Below are 19756 nucleotides of genomic sequence, written 5' to 3' on the forward strand. Positions count from 1 at the left end.
TAATGAATGACAAGATAAAAGTTTCTGAATTCTCCCAGTTACAATAAAAAAACCCCTCCAGTACTGTAAAGTAAAATGTTTCACTGTTTCATTGACTACTTACAAGGAATACAGCTAAGAGCATTCGGGTTTTTTTAATTGCAATTGAAATAAATGTATCTATGAAATACTTTTATTCTAATGAATAAAGTTACTGGGTTTGAGATGGCATGTGGATTAATTTATTTGTAGGCCTTATTTTAACGCCCTTTTTTTTAACTTCCTTTATTTTTAGACCTACTAAAACACAACTAATTGTGTTGATCGTACCACCCATGAATAGTTTGAAAAACACACAAAAAATAAAAGGCATTTTAGTTGCAAACTCAGATGCAATTTTTCCGGTTTTTTTGCTTTTCAATGGCTTATTAAGTATCACTTAGAAACATCCTAAAACTACTAAAGGACACATTCTAATTTTATATGATTTTATGCCACAGTGACAAGAGTCCATCTGTATTCTTCTGGGTTTTTTTATTAAAGACATCCATCCTGTTTTTCTCAAAAGCAGGCCTAAAATTAATCCATTTTAAAATAGTTAAAATACTTTGGGGTGTATTTCAGAAGGCAACTGTGGGTCATAGGTATTTTCTTGCCCTAGATTATCTGATGAATCTGGATACACTGCCAATAAAAACGATAATATAGAGACAATACAATACTACAGAGTTCTGCGGATGCACAACAGTCAAAGGTCACTTAAAATACTGATGGGAAAACAAACTCAAGTCTTCTGAGACACATTCTACAGTTCACCATGAAACAATATTTCCTTCTTAATTATCTTTTTTGTTTTTTTTCAAAATAGATATGGTTTCGGTTTTCTGTTTTTCAGGTTGCAAACTCTTCATACTTTTTTTGGCATCTACCATGCAGGCCCTATTTACAATTACCATTTGATGGGACCCCAAAAAGACAAAAACCAAATCTACCTGAGTACCTTTATTTTTCAGGTGTAAGTATTGTTATCCTTATTCCCTATTAAAATACGGAGAGCTTATGAGAACACAGGTATGAAAAGAATAGTATATATCGAAACAAAAGTTCTCTGGCTACTGACCATCAGCCCAGAGTTTCCAACTGAATATGAAGTAGCCAGCTGGATATGATTACTAACCAACTCTTATAAGGAAAAGAGAGTACTTGCAGTGTTACAGGCCAAATTCACTTCTGATAGAAAAGAACCTGGTTCCCCTGAACATCAAAGACTTATATTAATGCATTTAAACACAACTTATGCCCTTTAAAAGGACATGCTACTTTGATCATAAGCAGCTGGGATACAGTTTTCTACAGATTACTGAGAAAAGGTTTATCTTACATTTCACAGGAATCTGCAGTCAAATCACAGACTTTAACCCATCCTGGGCACTTCAACTATATTGTCACTCTGAACATAAGACTGTCTGTAGTGCCTACATTTGGTATCATCTTTTAATTCCTGTAACTCACAAAATGCTGTGAAATGATTCCTACACTATAGGAAACTTTTAGCAGCTGGCTTTGACTCACCCTATCTGAAATTACTTCAAACACATTAATGTTTACCTGAAAAAGACCATTTTTATTGAAGAAAGTAAACTGAGCCCTGGATATAACTTCAAATTCATCTTGACTTAAATTCTTCAGTAAACTTGGTGGCAGAACAACAGAAGCAAAGGCACTTGTCTGATCCTTGTCAAAATCTATCTGTTAAATAAAACAAGAGAAGAACATGTTCAAACAAAAATCAAACCATCTGTTGTCCACAACTGGGTTCACACCTTTACACAAAGATATCTAAACATGGGTATAGAATCAATCAGCACTTATATGACCTGTGTCTATATAAGAGTTGATGCAATAAATAGTTTTTTTTTAAGGCTTGGTAGGTTTGCCACCTTTCCAGCATGAGATCAGCCTTCTGCTATAAAAATGTATTAGATAAAACCAACAAAGAAACAAACTCCTCCACGGCTATAATGATGATTTGGAAATAATGAATGGCAATAATGGCAGTCATAATCATTTTCAGTAACCTTCAAGATACTTTTTCTCATAGAAAACAATGCTGAGATCTAAAAAATATGCTCTGAATCCTTCTTTCTTGAGTTGTATTAGTTGGATTGATCCACATATCTGAAATAATTTTCTTATGAGCTTTTATAGTTTCTCTACTACAAAAAGGAGATCTTAAAATAATTATTAGTGTCACCCATCTATATTTGTTGTGCTATATAGCACAAAAAAAAGACACTTTCTGCCATCAATATAAATGTAATATATACTGACAACGTGTCAGACATCTAAAAGCCCACTGTGGCCCAGGGATGTTACAAGTGAGTACGAAATAAATGAGGATGCAACCTTGCATTTTATTAGCAATTCTATGACTGCACACTTTCCCACCATGACATACTCAAGGTGTGCCACCGTAGCCATCAAAGGAAGGGGAACAAGCCATCTCACAATGGCTCTATAGTAAAAGCATTTAAGAATTTTACTGTGAGATATGGAAACTCACACTTCTGACTTCCCCAGAGGCACCCTGGTCATGTATTTATGCCTCTCACTATCAGACATTTGATTCTAAAAGCACCATTAGCTAATAAAAATCTAAAAGTCATAGGTTACTGACAGATTATTCACTGGTTTACTGTGAATAACAGACACCGTGGTAAATCAGTCAGAAGTGGTTCATAGATATCTCCTGACAGGGATAGATGTAGTTGAAAAACAGGTTTTCAGAGGGTAATTCTGCTACAGTAAACAGAAAGTGTGTGTGATAAAGATGTCCCAGGCACTGTCTGCAAATAGAGTGGAAGAGACTTCTATAAAGAAGCATGGATATATTACAGGAACAATTTAATAATATGAATCATCAAAACCTAACTTAGTCAAAGGTTTGGCAAGAATACATAAAGACATAGGGGACTGAAATAGAATCTTTCCAAATTGCCATGGATAAATTTGCTTGATATCTATCTTAAAAAAAAAAAAATCTGGAAAGATTCTGACATACAGCTTGTTATTGTTCCCTGATGAGCCTAGGATAGGACATCATATCGCTGGTGAAAAATGTGGGCTTTCACAAGGGAATCTCCCTCCAGGAGGGATAGCAAGTATCTTTCCTGACAGGCATGGAAAATATAAACAGTGACCACAGCTCCTGAAGCTTTTTCTAGCAGGAAGGATGCTAAGAATTCTCAATCAGCTGTTTGAAATGTGAAAGCCTCAGAAGAAACTCATGTTCCAATAGGAACATTATAAATGCTTTGACAGAGTTCGGATTTTATGATTATTTCGGCAGTGCTGTAACAAATGATTCCAGGACGAGAAGATTCCTGGATGTCCTCAAGCCACAGATGGTAATTCTTGTTATACAAGCGAACATCCAAAACCTGGTTTTAGAATTTTTCCTTTCCTCTTTCCATAAATAAAGGATGAAATCTGGAGGAGAAACATTCCTTTGAAAACAAAGCTGAAAACAGCTATGGAGGAGTTTCATTAATATGAGAGCTAAACAAAAGTAGATTTACAATTATCAAAAATTTCTGATAAAATTGATTCAAAGAAATTTTAGCCAAAATGTCTATGAATAGAAATATGTGAAAACTCAATTACATGAAATGTATTCATATCTATTTAAACAGCATCTGAGTTTTGATCCTAAGTCTAGATACATGAAAAAGACCTGAAGCCTACTATGTTACTACCACTTTTTTTAAATTATTCTTAGTCTCTTAGATCTTTAAAGATTAGCCTTTAACTGTTTGCATAATGACAAGTATTGTTGAATTCAGTTTTGGTTCCTCTGGCCCAAATGACAGTAGATTTTTTTCTTTTTTGAGTAATATTTTCTGTGTGTTTCTCCAAGTAATGCTCACTGTACTTGAATGGTTAAACACCCAGGAAACTGAGATTACATTGTCACAGACTTCCTATTTAACTGCAAAAAAACCCCGAAAACATTGTATTGCACTTTTGAAAGCATTCAGGTGCCATAAGATGCAGTTAGGCATATAGTGAAATTTAAAGTCTCAGCATCTCATCACTACAGATTTCCAAAGAACCTTTGGAAAATCCTATAGGTGCTCATGTGCATCTCAAATTCTATTTCAAGCTTTCAGATGTCTGATTTTTTTCTATTTGGGGGGGAAAAAAAGGAGAAAAAATATTTTTGAGGTGACAATAACTTTAATATACTAGCCTGTCTAGATACTGTAGCACCGGAGACCTTCCTGGGTTTTGAGTGATCTCTGTTTCTTTTTTTTTTATGTCTAGGCTGGCCAAGCTCCACATGAATGGCTTGAACCACGTCAGACATTCCTAAATGGTACAAGCCTATCAACCTATGTGTGGACAACAGGATCAGTCATAGGTCTCTTTCAGTAGTAAGTGTTAAAACTATACTGGAAGATTGAGGACCTATTGTATCTGAAGAAATCTGCATGTGGATACCTACATCTAGGAGTCTTATTCTAAAGCTGAAAGACATTAATGGAATTGTTAGCTAGTGTACAATGGATAATGCGACAGACTGCTGAAGATTATTTTCCTTTTTCACTAGTAAAAAACCTCACAAAACTAAAAAAGGGTCAAGTTGTTCTGGATTTATAAGCAAATCACTTTCTATCTGCATGGAATGTGAGTTTATCTGTTTCCTGTCATTCAAGGAAATACTACATTAATCTGTTTGGATGATTGCAGGAAAAAGGAAATAGAAAGTAAGGGGAGAATTGGGAGTTGTAACTGTTTTTACAGGAACCACAGTAAACACACTTGGAACAACACGCACATTTCATGTTCAAATACAACTGCTTGTTCTGTACCTGGAAATCAGATGCATTATTCTGTGGACTGACACTGAAAGAACCACCTTTGAATGAAGTTGAGTTTATAGAAGACACTCCAAGTGCAAGATTTCGTGTTGAAATACTCATGGATGGTCCAGTGAAATGGATCTTTAAAGCCAAGGCATCAATAGTTTTTAGAGCCCTAAAAACAGAAGTTAAATTATTTTAAAACAAAAGCTTTTGACTGACAGAAACTATCTGATTGACAGAAACTATCACTGCTCCTGAAATAATTTTTCAACAATACTTATATCTATGCTGTGTCATGTGTCAGAAGACTTCTTTTTTTCCATTGAAATACTTCGTCTTAGTCATGCACATTAATTTTAGTACAAGAAGAAATATTTGTGTATCTAATTTGGAAAATTCTTTTTGATGAAAATCAGAAAAGTTTGATTTTTGTGCTATTTATGGAAGGATGAATCCTTACAGCTTTGCAGGTTGCTCTCAAAAGCTTGTCTCAAATGAAGAAATACTTACTCTGAAGATGAGGCTGCCAATACACTATCTGAACTGGTTAGAATATTGGAAAAAATGGTCACCACAGTAGAACCCAGAGATTCATCAATTTCTTCATCATTAACAATTTTTTTGAGCTTCTGCACAACGTCATTTACTTTGTCTGAGGTTAGCTGCTGCCCTTCACCAGTGAGATTCAGAAGCTGATTGGCTATATCAGCTGCATTTTCTGTAAGCATAGTCAAGTAAAAAAGAGAAAATAATGCATTACAGTCCTGAAGTAATACAGAAATACAAGTTTTTATTCACATTGTTGAAATCTAGAGAATGTTCCAGGGTGCTGGGAATGATCATAGGATTTTATAATTTTGTCAAATTTATAATTTTATGAAAAAAGTATATAGAACCTGCTGATTACATACTGTCCTCATTGGCTCGGTTTTTCTTTTCTTTATTTTGATTTGAGTTTGTAAATCAGAACTATTATTGAAAGAGCTGATTGAAACAAAAAGAAAGGAATAAAAAGTCTATTTTTTCTCTTTTTTTTCTCCTTACGTTATCCTTTTTTTTTTTCCCACTGGGAAAAAGAGGTTCACTCTTTCACTATCACTGAAAGAGTATTCACTTTTTTAAGCTTTGTGAAGAAAGACTGACCCCATTGCAAATGTTTCAGTTCTTTCAGAGGATGGTTCTCTTACTCATCAGAGGGCTGGCAAGTATGACACACAAGCAAATTTCATGAGAAAAATCTTCCTGGTAAGGAAAGTTTTATAGTGTGTCCAATGGCAAAACACTAGTGTAAATCACATGTTAAACTGTAATTTCAATGCCACCTGGACAAAAACTAATGTGAATGCTAACCTTTTACAATATCAAAATATTTGAGATTTATTGGAATTCGCAAATAAGATTTTGAAATATCAGCCTTCTTCAGTCTGCAACTGGCTGTGGGTTTTTAATGCTGTTTTTTTATAATACAGCTTTTGGTACATTTAGTTTAGAATGTTTACTTTACATGACATGATGTTTTCCTATAGTCTGACTGCAAGTACTCAATCAACTACGTTATGAAGCCAGGCTCCCTAGGACACCTCTACCAACGAAGAAAGAAAAAGAGGCTTCTTCAAGAAAGCAATTCAGAACAGGAGCTTACTTGTAGGTGCTCTGAAATACACACAAGAGTATAATTCTCTTCACTAGCTCTGACAATAAAAAAAGAAAGGTCATGAAATTGTTGTCTTGTTATTTTATTACTCCTTTATGGCCAGAATGACATCAAGGGTTATTTTACAAATTGAGAATAAATCTGAAAACGTCTGATTGTAAGTCCAGTGAAGAGAGTGGGCGTCTTTCCCCTGGCAGCTACAGGCATTGGAAACATTTAAAAATTTGTCCTAACTTGAATATCAAATAGAGGCAAGATACCACCTTCATCTACTCTTGCTTGAATTGCCTGAAGAGTTTGATTTATTTCAGTAATTTGTATTCAGAGCTTTTAATGGGTGAGCTGAATTGAACCCGGTGCCCTTCCTCAGAGTTTAATTATTTACTCTGATTATTTAGAAAGATTTTCAAACAACTTAGCATAAAGAAGAAAGATATTCTTCCTTAATCTAACTTCCTTAGAGGAAGCAGTAATCAAAGTCTACCACACTATTCCTTTAGCCGAAGACCAACATCAATATACCCACCTGTGCAATTTCTAAGATCAGGTTGACCCCAGTATGATGTATAATTCTGCAGACCCAAATAGCTAAAGAGGAAAATGACAAAATTCACATGAAATATAGGAACAAAATTACATACATATTTCATAATTCTTATGCAGGTGTCACAGTGGTCCACTCTTCTCAATTCACAACATTGCTAGCAACATGGCCCTTAGTGAAATGCAATATGAAAACTTGAGAGTGGTATCGAATCAAATGTGATCGATTAAGTGACAGCGCAAACAGTCCAAATTCTTTTGGACAAATTACCAGCTGATTCCTATACTGATTTGACAAACTGCTTCAATGGAAATTCTAGCCTTTTATTTCAGGAAATACCCAAATGCTAACACAAACTATTATGCCCCTATTATGGCCACTCAGGTGCTGTTCCTATAATTTATCCTTGATGTAAATGGCTTTGATTAAGTCAATTGCAAGTCATAATACCTCTCAGAAGAACATGCAGAGGAGCTATGTGAAGATATAAATTATGCCATCCAGGAAAACTAGGGCAAGTCACTTTCAGATCTAGATCCAAAGTAAGAGGCAGATAAAAAGATTCCCTTTTTTTTGTTGCTGTTTTTAAAGCCTTACCATAGCAAAATATGGAATCACAGAATGGGTCAGGTTGGAAGGGACCACAGCGGATCATATGGTCCAACCTCCCTGCTCAAGCAGGGTCATCCTGGAGCACACGGCACAAAATTGCATCCAGATGGTTCTTGAATATCTCGAGTGAGGAAGGCTCCACAACCTCTCTGGGCAATCTGTTCCAGTGCTTGGTCACCCTCACAGTAAGGACGTTCTCCCTCATACTCTGGTGGAATTTTCCGTGCATCAGTTTCTGTTTGTTCCCCCTTGTCCTATTGCTTGGCACCACCAAGAAGAGCCTGGCTCCATCCTCTTGACATCCTCCCTTCAGATACTTAAGAGACACTGATGAGATCCCCTTTCAGTCGCCTCTTCTCGAGGCTGAAAAGGCCCAGCTCCCTCAGCCTTTCCTAGTAACAGAGATGTATGAGTCCCTTAATCATCTTTGTCACCCTGTAACAATGGCTTCAAAATTAAACACACTTTTTCCTCAATTTTCTTTAAAGACAATCATGTTGCCATAGCATGGCAAAGGCAGGATGGTGAAAGGGAAAAACTTACCCTTTCACTAAGTACATGATAAAATAACATTATTCCTCAGCTGATCACATTTATTATAACAGCACACTAGCAGGTAACCTTCTACTGTGGGATGCACAGGACTAAAAGAAACTGTCAGAAGAGCTTCCTCTTCTTTTGAAATACATCCCACCAATGCTCCATAGTGGTAAAAGCTAGTGGAGTCAGAGGGAAGGAAAGCACAGCACAGGGCAGAACACAGTAATTTTTTTTAGGAGAAGTGCTGTACAGAGACAATCAATGGTATTGTGTAGACCACAAATAAACAATAAAGATAAGCAGTACTGGGACAGCAAAGGCTAGAAACCTTAATTTTTAATGGTTCGGAAGTTCTGACATAAAAACAGTTTGACTTCTGTACTACTTGCTCTACAACAAAAGTTGGTCAATCAGGATCAGTTCTTGTACAAGATTAAGAGGCTGAGGAAGTGAGTTATTTAAATATAATGCAGGTTGCTTTCCTGTTTGGCACAGAACCTCAAAGCTGATTCATATCCATGTTGCCATACTGTTTTCAAGAAGTAAGAGATGTGGTCTTCTCAAAACATGTTCCAGATGCAATGTGGGCAGATAAGACTAATATATTGCCTTTAATGGTAATCATCCTAAATACTGTGCAAATTAATTAATATTGCATCATCATAACCACATTTAAGGCACTCGAAAAAGATCAAAGCCATAATGTTTTGGTAATACATCAACGGAGGTAATAATATTCCCATTTTACAAATGGGAAATAGAGATACAGAGTCAAAGTCTTTTGTAGATGTTTGCAAACAAAGCCTACATTAGGGAAAATATGTCCTAAACCTTAAAAACACAAGTTCAAATCTTTAAGCATAAGATTATTCCCACCTTCAGTTATGATTAACTACTGGCAAAAATGTTTGTTTCACAATTTCTTTTACTTTCCCCTGATGAGATGAGATGTTCTGGACTAACCAAATACACATCTCAAATTCATAGAATTTTATTCTGTTTCTTACACATGGGAGATAGTAGTAGTGGAGTGGTAGCATATGTGAAACTTTGGTTTCAGTAACATAAACATCATGGCCAAGTACAAGGTCCTGCACGTGGGCAGGGCAATCTCAAGCACAAATACAGGCTGGGAGGAGAATGGATTGAGAGCAACCTTGAGGAGAAGGATTTGGGGATGTTGGTTGAAGAAAAGCTTAATGTGACCTGTCAATAAGAGCTTGCAGCCTAGAAATCCAACTGTATACTGGGCTGTATCAAAAGCAGTGTGGCCAGCAGGTCAAGGGAGGTGATTCTGCCCCTTTGCTCTCATGAGACCTCGACTGGAGTGCTGCATCCAGCTCCGGGGCCCCCACCATAAGAAGAATGTAGATCTCTTGGAGCAAGTCCAGAGAAGGGCCACAGAGATGATCAAAACGCTGGAACACCTCCTCCTATAAAGACAGGCTGAGAGATTTGGAGTTGTTCTGCCTGGAGAAGTGAAGGCTCTGAGGACACCTTATAGAAGCCTCCAGCACCTATAGGGGGCTACAAGAGATCTGCACAGGAACTTTTTACAAGGGCATGTAGTGACAGAACAGTGGTGAGTGGTTTCAAATTGAGAGAGATTAGGTTTCAGATATTAGGAAGAAATGTTTTACTTTGAGTGTGGTGAGATGCTAGAACAGGTTACCCGGAGAGGCTGTGGGTGCCCCATCCCTGGCAGTATTCAAGATCAGGCTGGAAAGGGCTCTGAATAACTTGGACTAGTGAAAAGTTTCCCTGCCCATGGCAGGGAGGTTGGAATCAAATGACCTTGGAAGGGCCCTTCCAACCCAAACCATTCTACGATTCTATGACTTGAATAAAGCAGTTTCATTCTGTAAGAAGATGCTATTTTTATAGTCACTTTGAACATGTATTAATTTTGGGCCTCAATATGCCCTACAGAAGTGGTAGATGAGCCTTTTTTTCTTATCAATCAAGTACATACTCTTATTGCACGCACAAAATCTCTCACAGTATAGAAATCATCTTCCTGAAACACAATACCAGCCAATGGCAACCATTATAGAGAATTTAGATTAACAATATAACCAGAAAGTTGCATCTGAAGCAACTCAGCTTCTCAGACATTTGTACACCTACCACGTTCTTGATGCAGTCTGAACTGAGCTCCCATAGCAAAACGTGAAGTTGGTCACAGTAGGTCTGGTATCTGGCCAAAAATAGTTTGGAGGGTTTTCTTCAGCTAAACATTTTTCTGTAAAAAAGAGTGTTAATATCATTGTTAACAGTAAATTTCACCACCTAACCATCTTGCATTTCTTGTCCTCACTGCACATCAAACAGTCTACAGTACAAAACTGTCTTCAAATTAAACTCTTGGTTGTTTGCTATAAAGTGTCAATAGATACTGCTGCTGCTCAAGGGAAAGGGTTGAACATGCATGCTGCATCCATTTGCATTCCAACAGCCTCCACCTCCTCCTTCCCGAAAGAAAAGTAATCTTTGACTGGCAGTAGTTGAAGGGGAAAAGACGACAGCTAAAAAGAGACAGATTAAGGGCAGCAGCTGGTAGGAGCACAAACAGCATTGACAAGTGGGGACGAGAAGCCTCGGAGGTCCAAAATAGAGGTCATTTTAGCTCTGGCTGTAAAACATACTTCTTTATCCTCAAACTACCAGAGGAGCTGTCAGGAACTGTCCCAGCCTCTGAACCAGACAGCAAAACACTGACTAAAGCAACCTGGACAACTGTGTTTGTGTTAAAATGATATCCTGACCATGGCTCTCTGAGATTAGTGGAACAATGAAGCTTAGAGGGACAATTTAAAATCTTGAACAGTCATATCATTTGGAAACGTGTGATTATTTTAACACAGAAGATGGTTATTTATAGACAAGCAAACAAAATTTGTTGTGTAGCAAAGCCAAACACTACTTACCCACTGGATCAACATCCACAGTATGAAGTTTATATCCTTCTTCTATGGTTTGATTATTACTTATGAGCTTCTGTCGGATGTCTTCCTCTTCTAAATTGATGTTGTTGGTAGAATTATAAACCAGAAGAGCCAAAACACCAAAACTGCAAGGAAAATTATCCAAATGTTTCAGTCAGAACAGCAGAGGCCAAATGTGTGGAAATAAAAATGTCTGTCAACCTCTGATTTTCTGAGTATAGAACAGTGTCACCAACACAATGCTGCACATTATCTGTAAATTATTTTTATATATAAGGCCACAACAAGAAAATATGGTTGGGAAATTTCATCTTCTAGTTACCATTAAAGAAGTGCCTCATTAAAAGAGCTAAGAAATATTTTCAGAAGAGTTAGAATATTTTAAAAGATATTAAAAGATGAAATAATAGACTTTTGAGTTCTAAATGGGTCCTAATTAATTTTAAAAATCTGGTTGCTGATGGCTTAGAAATTTAAGAGCTCATTCATGCCACCCCCAGAGGATCTACCTCTACATTGACTACAGAGGAAGACTAGAAGATTAACAAAGAACAGATGCCTAACACTTAAATCTCTGGATTCTAATGGAATGAAAAACACCATGACACACTTCTGAAGCTTTTAGATGTAATTACGAAAGTCGAGTTGCTCAGATGAGTAATTCAAGTCTGAGCACTAATAGCTGTTTTGTACTGTGGCCCACTGCTACTTTCTTGGGCATAAGAAGTAGTTCAAAGTGCCCAAGTCTCTTTCCTGTGAGAGAAATAAAACAGTCCCCACCCTTGTCCAAAAACATAGTTTTTCTGGAAGGGAAACCATGAACAGCCAAGCAGTTCTAGAAGGACAAAGGAAATAAGCTCACAGTGGAAAGCCCAGAAATTTCCTCCTGGGACACAAAGAAACACATGTTGGAGACAAGAATATGTTGGTACCCAAGAGCATTGGTTGGCTCTGGCTAGTAGGACATGACACCACTAAAGTATGGAACACTGGATCTCCATGCAAGCCAAAATGTGGAAAAAAGGAAAAAGCAAACCTGCTTTAGGCTGTCTTCATCTTAGCCTTGCCCTTGGATACCCATCAGCCTGAATAAAGACAGACCTTTGCAGTGTGAGCCATTCCTGGCAGGCTGGGAAGCAGCAGCACTGCCAGCACACATACTGTGAGCACGGCACAAACTAATCAGAGCTGCCTTCACCTGCAGCCCCCCGTGCAAGAAAGCAACAGTCAGCTAAAGGGTCTTGTGGTCTACAGAAAGAAGCACAAAAAAACTACAGGGGTACTGAAGAGGGCTATTAGGGTTTTCAGGTACTGCTTTCTATGACAGACAAGGACTTCAACTCAAAAAAAATCTTCCAGAAAGACATCTCCATGATGACAGCTCAGAATTGTACTTTCCAGAGGTGCCTAATCTGGTAAAGTGTAAAACTACAGCTTAGTGTACAGATGTTGCTCTAAGATGGCAGATTTAACCCTCTTTCTTGTCAGGCATCATTCTGAAAACTGAGTAACTCCAGCCAATAATTCTGAAGTACTCTCTCATAAGTGAAATGGCATTAAAACAATTGGCATTAGAAAACAACTTCTCAGTCTAGGGAAAAAAAAAAAAAACAGCAAAAAGGAAAAGCGAAGTCCAAACCTCATACAGAAATCACAAATGTGAACTAAATACTCCACACATTTAACTTCTGCAGACGTAAATAAATAAGTAAATAAATATACACAGTCCCTGGTTGTTTATTTTCTTTTATTGTTGTTGAACACCAGCACACTTTTCTTTTTTCTTGCCATATTTACTGTTTTACTGGTAACATGTTACTGGAGACGAAAGATAAAAATGTCACCACCTGCTGGCTTGGCTTGCCTTTTTCCCAGTGGATGCATTTTAGCAGAGAAATGACAACTATCCCTGGCCACGTTGCTCCCGCCCTGCTCCCAGATATACCGAGTTCCTCCTAACATTCCATTCGTCTCTGTGGAGTGTTTAACATAAACAGCAAATAGCCTCGGTAGGGTAGATACGCATTAGTAGGCTTTTGCTGTATACCTCGGATATATTACAAAGCCAAGTTTATTATGGCATTTATTTTTAGAAGAAGTATGGAAATTGCCTACGCGACTGCCAATTCCTTCAGCCCTTCAGTACTTCAGCCTGAGTCTCCTGGCACTTAACCATTTTTCCTAAAAGATCCTGGCTTCACTTGTCTATTCCCTTTACTTCAGAAGAGGAAAACTTAATACATTGATGCCACTCCCTACCTCAGTACTCTGGCTGCAAAAGAGTTCTGAACAGTCACTGCTACTGTTAAGCTGCCTGTTTCAGGACTCCCAACTAACCAAAATGATATTTACTACCCATAACTGTGCAGAGGGATAATAGTAACAAAATAGAATGTATAATGATAGATGAGGTAGAACTGGTTGCAGTTATCTTGAAAAATTATAGAGGAAGGTATTGATAATGAAGCACTGATAAAAATAATCTCTTAAACCAATGTGTTACTTGTTTTCTGAGAAAATCCCAGATCGCAAGTCATGTATACTATATAATAAGAGCCTCCTCCATAATATGACAAAAAAAAGTCTATTAACTTTTCAGAATGACTCATGCTAGCTTCCCAAAGTAAATAAATATCTTTTAACTTGACAGCTGACGCAATATGAAGCTGAGTGCTTCCTTCCACTTTTGTCACACTCAGATCGCAGAAAGAAAACATTTTAATGGTGAAGAATAAATTCTCAATTTGGGAAACAGTAGCCCTACAACTCTGCCATGCTCTGCTGGGGTCACTGGATTTGCTATTTATTGTGTGCCATATAAAAGCAGACAGATTCTCACAGCAGTAATCAATTACAAATTACACATCATCTACAGTAACCTGTACTTCCAGCATTACAGTTATTGATATTAAAAAAAATGGACTGTGGTGTATGTAAACACAATGGAGATAAGTATGTTTCTCTTTTCTTTGATTGAAATGGTGACAGCTGGAGCAAGCAGGAAAGCAGGGGAAGACCAGTGTTTCTCCCACTTTGTCCTGGTCTGTTGAGCTAAGCTGGCTCAGAGAGAGGAATTTGCTAAGCTGCACCCTCATCAGAGGCACAGGAGGCGGTGGTGAAGCCTGCACTGCCATGGCTTGTACCACAAAGCCAGCTTTATTCTCTGGCAGCGTGACTCAGAGCTATTCCAGGACAGTGTGCCTACACACGGGCTGTGGTCTCACTGCTTCATGATGCGAGGAGCCTGAAGGAAGGATTAAGAAACCATGTGAACCATGCAGCACAGACTGTCTTGTACCTGAAGAGATGTGGTTGATAATTAGCAATGCACATTTCTCCTTTCTGTTGTACTAGACAGGCTGAACCAATACTGAATTACTGTTGTTGTCAAATTGTTTCACAAATCGCTATTAATTTCTTTCATAGTTAATGTTACTTGATTTAAAGAACATAAAGAATCATTTTTAAAGAAGCTAAATACTCAGGGAATCTAAATTTCCACTCAATGTCACTGGGAATGTCATTGCTAACTACCTTGGTGTATTTTAAAAAGTTTTAAGATGTCAACATTAAATTCTTTATCAATCTTGCTGTTATGTTGGCTCTGAAGACGAGCAGCGATGGGTAGCTATAACTCAAGACTGGCAGCACAGGTAGGCCCACAGAGTCACCTGTAAACAGTACTAACTTCTTCACATTAACAAGACAGACAAAAGAAGAGCTGACTATTGCGTAAGTCACTCAGTGAAGCTGCAACACAAAGAACAGACAAAATGTTAGAAAACACACAGAATGAGACAGAAATACTAAGAAAGTAGAGGGAAACTAAAAGCATTCCACAAAAGCATCTGAGTTGTGTATAAATTTTTACTTGAGGTGATTTTGACTGCAATACTACTAAAATGTTCAGAACAGAGAGCAAAAAACTATGATTCAGCATAACACAGACATTCAAAGTAATGCCAAGGATAAAGAGTTTCCTTTCTCAGGAGAAGGTGATGTTACAATAAAATACAAAATCTTAGACTTCAAGGCACAAAACTAAAAATTGCAGCTACTTTTTGGACTATTAAAAATAAAAGTATGCTAAGCCTTCATTTTTAAGTTAATGATGGTTGTAGCAGAACAGTGTTGCAAGCACCATAGTCATGCATCTGGTGCTTGTCCTTGTGTCTCTGGGCCTTGCTGCTCCTTACAGATCTGGTGTGGGAATACAATCAACTATGGTTTTTCAACAGAAGGCACTTATAATATGTGATAACTTGGTATGAAGGCTATTCATTATTACAGAATGTTGCAAAGAGCCAAAATAGAAAGGGCTGGAATCCCTCGCATTTAACATCTGGTCTTTGCTGAAATGAGGTTTTGGTTACCCTTGAACTATGTTCTGAAACAACGAAGAAAACCCCTGTTCTCCATTCCTCATTCCCCAATGCACTACTTTTCTAAAAACAGCATCTAACGATGTCAGACCTACATTAAAACTAGTTAAAGCCAGGGGAAAGATAAAGGAAGTAACTGGAAGCTGGACCAAGAGCAAGAAGCTTCAGTAAGAGATTAAGAAGGGATCATCCTTCAGTCACTTGAAAGGAATTCCCAACCTCCTCTATCTGTGATGAAGGCTTTCTTTACAGGTCATGGACACAAGATGCCAGCAAGACACTGTGGAGAAACCTGAGGACTTCTGCTTGGCGCTTTGTTGGTTGGTTTTTCAAACAGAATATTATGTGTAATATACACAGTGTGGCATTTTAAAATGTTTCTCAGCCCTAGTAAAGGCTGTCCATTACTGCCTTCAGCAATGGAGGCACTGAAGTTGAAGTTGCAGGGAGTAGAGGTGGGTCAGGTCTAAGTTGCTCCTAAAACCTCACCAGTAGAAACCAGGAAAACTTTTGAAACAGGAGTAGACATCACAGATACGTTCACTTATAACAAGAATAGCATAATTATTTTATAACAAATAATTTGAAGTAATCTACAAAGAACGTAAAAAGCCTAACACTTCACTTAGGAGTAGAAAAGCAAAATTAAGTTGCTCTGATATTCCTAACTTCTGCCTAAATCTAATTAATGTAAATTCAATCCAAATGCATTAAACTTTACATTAAGCAAAACAACACCCAAAACCACGGCATGCAGGATCCTGAATGTGCCTCACTGACACTGGTGGCAAAACTCCCACAAACTTCAAAAAGCAGGACTACACACCTGGGCAGTTCTGATTTTTTCCTTTCCTTTTTATTTTCATTCCTAAGAGAAAAGATTTCTGTTTAGGTTTAACAGTCTTTGCACCACAGCTACCACTGTGGTTTTTAATTTGGATGAGACGTTTAACAGTACTAACATTAATGTTGTTTCCCATAGTAGAAGCAATTGAACATTGGAAATAGGCCAAAATTATGACAATCAAGCAGTGGAAGCTGGAAAAAGCATAAACTTACTTGTATGTTAAGTAGAGAAAAGTTTATAAATTAATTGGGGCCTGAATCCTCAAAATTGCTTGGAAAATAAAAGAAGAAAGGCGAAGCAGGGGAGTTGAGCTGTTTGTTAAAGACCAATTCCCCTACTGTGAGGCAACACTATATAGTCATCTGACAAAACCTAGGATCAGTAGGGCCCTTCTGAGAAAAGGCAGCGGCAGCAGTCACAGGAAGCTTTGACAAGGCTGCAGAGTCATAAAAGGCAAAGAATTAATGAAAGAAACAAACACATTTATAGTTTATCTGCACAAAATCCATAAATTGGTTTCACTTTCAAAGGTTTGTGCAAGAGCAATGAGGAACAAAGAAAGCTATGTCCACAGGCCATGCTGATTTCCTGTCTATTTTGAACAGCTGGTCTCTCATTAAGAGATGGTAACAGTATGATCAGAGGTAAAAATTAAATACAAAGTCAAATATAGCTATGATAAAATTCTGTCTATTAAAGTAGTTAATAATCTACCAAAGTATTAACTTGATATATACTTCTGTCATCCAGGGATGTCACAGTATTAAAGGTGCTGATGATAATATGCACATTTGAACTTGGAACTGTCTCTCATCACCAGGTACACAAACACCTAATAAGCACAGTGTACTTTGGATTTCTGCAGCTCATTGAACACAACAGTGAAAGAGAAACAATCCAATTAAATAATTTTCTTTTGTTTTGCTGTTATCCAGAATGCAGTACAGTTTAAAATATTTTTTTGGAAAACACCTATTTTTAACGTGACAAAAAAAGCCAGCTTCCTACCTCCCACTTCCAGCTTCTGTTTCTTCTCTGAATCATTCTCTCTAACCATTCTCCCTCTTTCCCATGCAAGAAGACTAGGTGAGGAGACTGACAACTGAAGTTCCTTGATAAGGTAGCAGTGTGGTGAATTAAGGTGAAGCAAAGCAAAATGCACAGAAAAGGCTGGGGAAGGTTGCTTTGTTAGGTTTTATTTTACTGCTGTATAAAATACTAATCCAAAAGAAAAGGAAAACAAACATATGTGATCTGAATGCTAAGAATATGAATTCATGTAAAGGGAGGAAAAACCTTCTCAGAGAGCAATTTTTAAGAATTATGATAGTGTCTCAGAAATAAGAAGGCTATGATCTTGTGGAAAATTAAGAAAAGGGAAATAAGTTTTAGTGAGTTAGAGTTAAGCTTAATAGGTTAACTGCTGTAAAAGATAAAGATAAGGCCATGATAGTTACTGTTTAGGTCTTAAATTTTAACTGTGGAGTGAATTTCTGTTCAGATGAACACAAAGGGAAATAGAATAAGAAGTACTTAAAAACAAAGTAGAATGTCTTGAGACTGCAACAGTCTTGTTCTTGGCTATACAAAATGGAGAAATAAGAAAATAGTTGGACAACTATTCACAGAAATAAATTATAGGGATATTTAATTAATAGTAACTGCATGAAATCACATTGTGAGCAAGTTCCATATGACAGCCATAACATTTCAGTGGATCATCTGGGCAGTGAGAAATTACCATTACTTCCATCAGGTATTAGGAACTTCTAACCTTTAACTTAATTTTTTATACTCTGAAATGTTACCCTAGTGTCTTGTAGGATTTCCTAAGAATCCTATACAGGAAAAATCCAAGAAAGTGGAAAACCTAACAAAGAATCTTGAAAGCAATGAATGGGAAGCAGTAGGAAAAAGAAGTTTGCTTTCCAGATCTTCAGAAGTTCAACTTCCTCGCAAAATCTAGAAACCTCAAAGAACTGCCAGTCTGGTTACTAAAGCCAGGAACACTAAAGACTACTGGTAAGCTGATCATTCTTTTTTTTCATAAGGGAAGGATGTACAAGCATAAATGTATGCTCAGAAGAACTAAGACCTACAGCTGTTTCAACCAACTTTTCTCAAATGTTTCTTCTGTAAGAGGTAAATGATGCATGAAAATGTATGCAAGACATGAAAGATATACAAAAAAAGACAAAAAATTACTGTGTATATATATTCCTATATACGTATATGTGTAATAGGTGTAAATTTTGTTAGTCATCTATCATGTAGCTCACCTAAATTTTTAATTATCCCTGTGTTACCACAACAGGGTAGGCTGGGCTGGATCTTGACTTCTTTTTTTCGTTTAGTTTTCTAAGTTTTCATAGTAACACTCCTGATTATTTGGAGAACATTAACATTTTGTGTGACAAGATTAACATTTATATTAAATTATTCAGAATGATGACAAAATGCTATTTGACCTTGACACAAAGTGCACTAGAGCCTTCTCACTAGACCAGGCTACCCCTGACAAACTTTATGACATATTATGAACATGTAATTCTATTACCTCTGAGATTACATATGATGAGCAAAATAATAGAAATGGGGTTACTTCCCCATAAGAGTAATACATTATGAGAAGTAATTTACTGGCACAATCACTGTATGTCAAAAAGGGAGGAAAAGGAAACGGAAAGGGAAATTACTAGAATAATTTCTCCCTCTTCACCTTTTTTTAGTAGACCAGGAAGAAGAAAAAAAATCCAGAGGATGGGATAGTGGGAAGACGAGACAAGAAGACATCAGGTGTGCAGCCAGGCTGCCGGCCTCATAAAAGATGCAGGAACAAGGATGGGGAAAGCTTAACATTCCTCAGCCATCCCAGATTGTTGGTACGACCTGAGGCATGGCCTCCACTTGAAAAGCACTGCTGGCATAACCACATCATTTAGAAGTGGGAAAAAAAATCCTACCCACATCACTACACCCTACTGTAAATGTAGGTCAAGCAGCAAAATAGCCCATTCAGAGACTGGGTTTACAGTGTACCAGTTAAATGGTTTTGCCAACAAAAGCTGTCTTTCTGCTGTGTCTATGTGGGAAGCAGCTACTACCTTTTACAGATCTTTTTGCACCTAGGTAAACTCTGTAGAAAACTGGAAGCATCACTGGCTACTTCCTAATGGTAAATTGGGAATCCTGGTCTATCTATGAAATTAAAAAGCCCAGCTTTTACTACCATTATCATGACAGTTCTCAAGAGTCAGCAGCTAAAGTCCTTTTCTATGGGACTTTTGCCTACACTGCAAATAGATACATCCCATACCCATTTATTGTCCCATCCTCACAAGACTAATAATGTCTTGGTTTCCTCTCCTCAGTTTGGTCCTAAAATTCC

The 19756-nt window shown here is 37.3% G+C and overlaps 1 protein-coding gene across 6 annotated transcripts in view; it reads right to left on the minus strand.

The window, feature by feature from the left end:
• The window catches only part of ADGRG6 (adhesion G protein-coupled receptor G6), a 109135-nt gene that overhangs the window by 25817 nt on the left and 63562 nt on the right, over positions 1 to 19756 (minus strand). For all 6 annotated transcript variants that reach the window (XM_032683874.1, XM_032683875.1, XM_032683876.1 and 3 more), the window contains 6 exons: positions 11122 to 11264; positions 10322 to 10436; positions 7025 to 7086; positions 5355 to 5562; positions 4851 to 5016; positions 1588 to 1728 (listed from right to left, as the gene is read on the minus strand). In XM_032683874.1, coding sequence (XP_032539765.1) covers positions 1588 to 1728; positions 4851 to 5016; positions 5355 to 5562; positions 7025 to 7086; positions 10322 to 10436; positions 11122 to 11264 — 835 coding nt within the window. The remainder of the gene's footprint in view (positions 1 to 1587; positions 1729 to 4850; positions 5017 to 5354; positions 5563 to 7024; positions 7087 to 10321; positions 10437 to 11121; positions 11265 to 19756) is intronic.

This window comes from Chiroxiphia lanceolata, chromosome 3, assembly GCF_009829145.1.
Source record: "Chiroxiphia lanceolata isolate bChiLan1 chromosome 3, bChiLan1.pri, whole genome shotgun sequence".
NCBI lineage: Eukaryota > Metazoa > Chordata > Aves > Passeriformes > Pipridae > Chiroxiphia > Chiroxiphia lanceolata.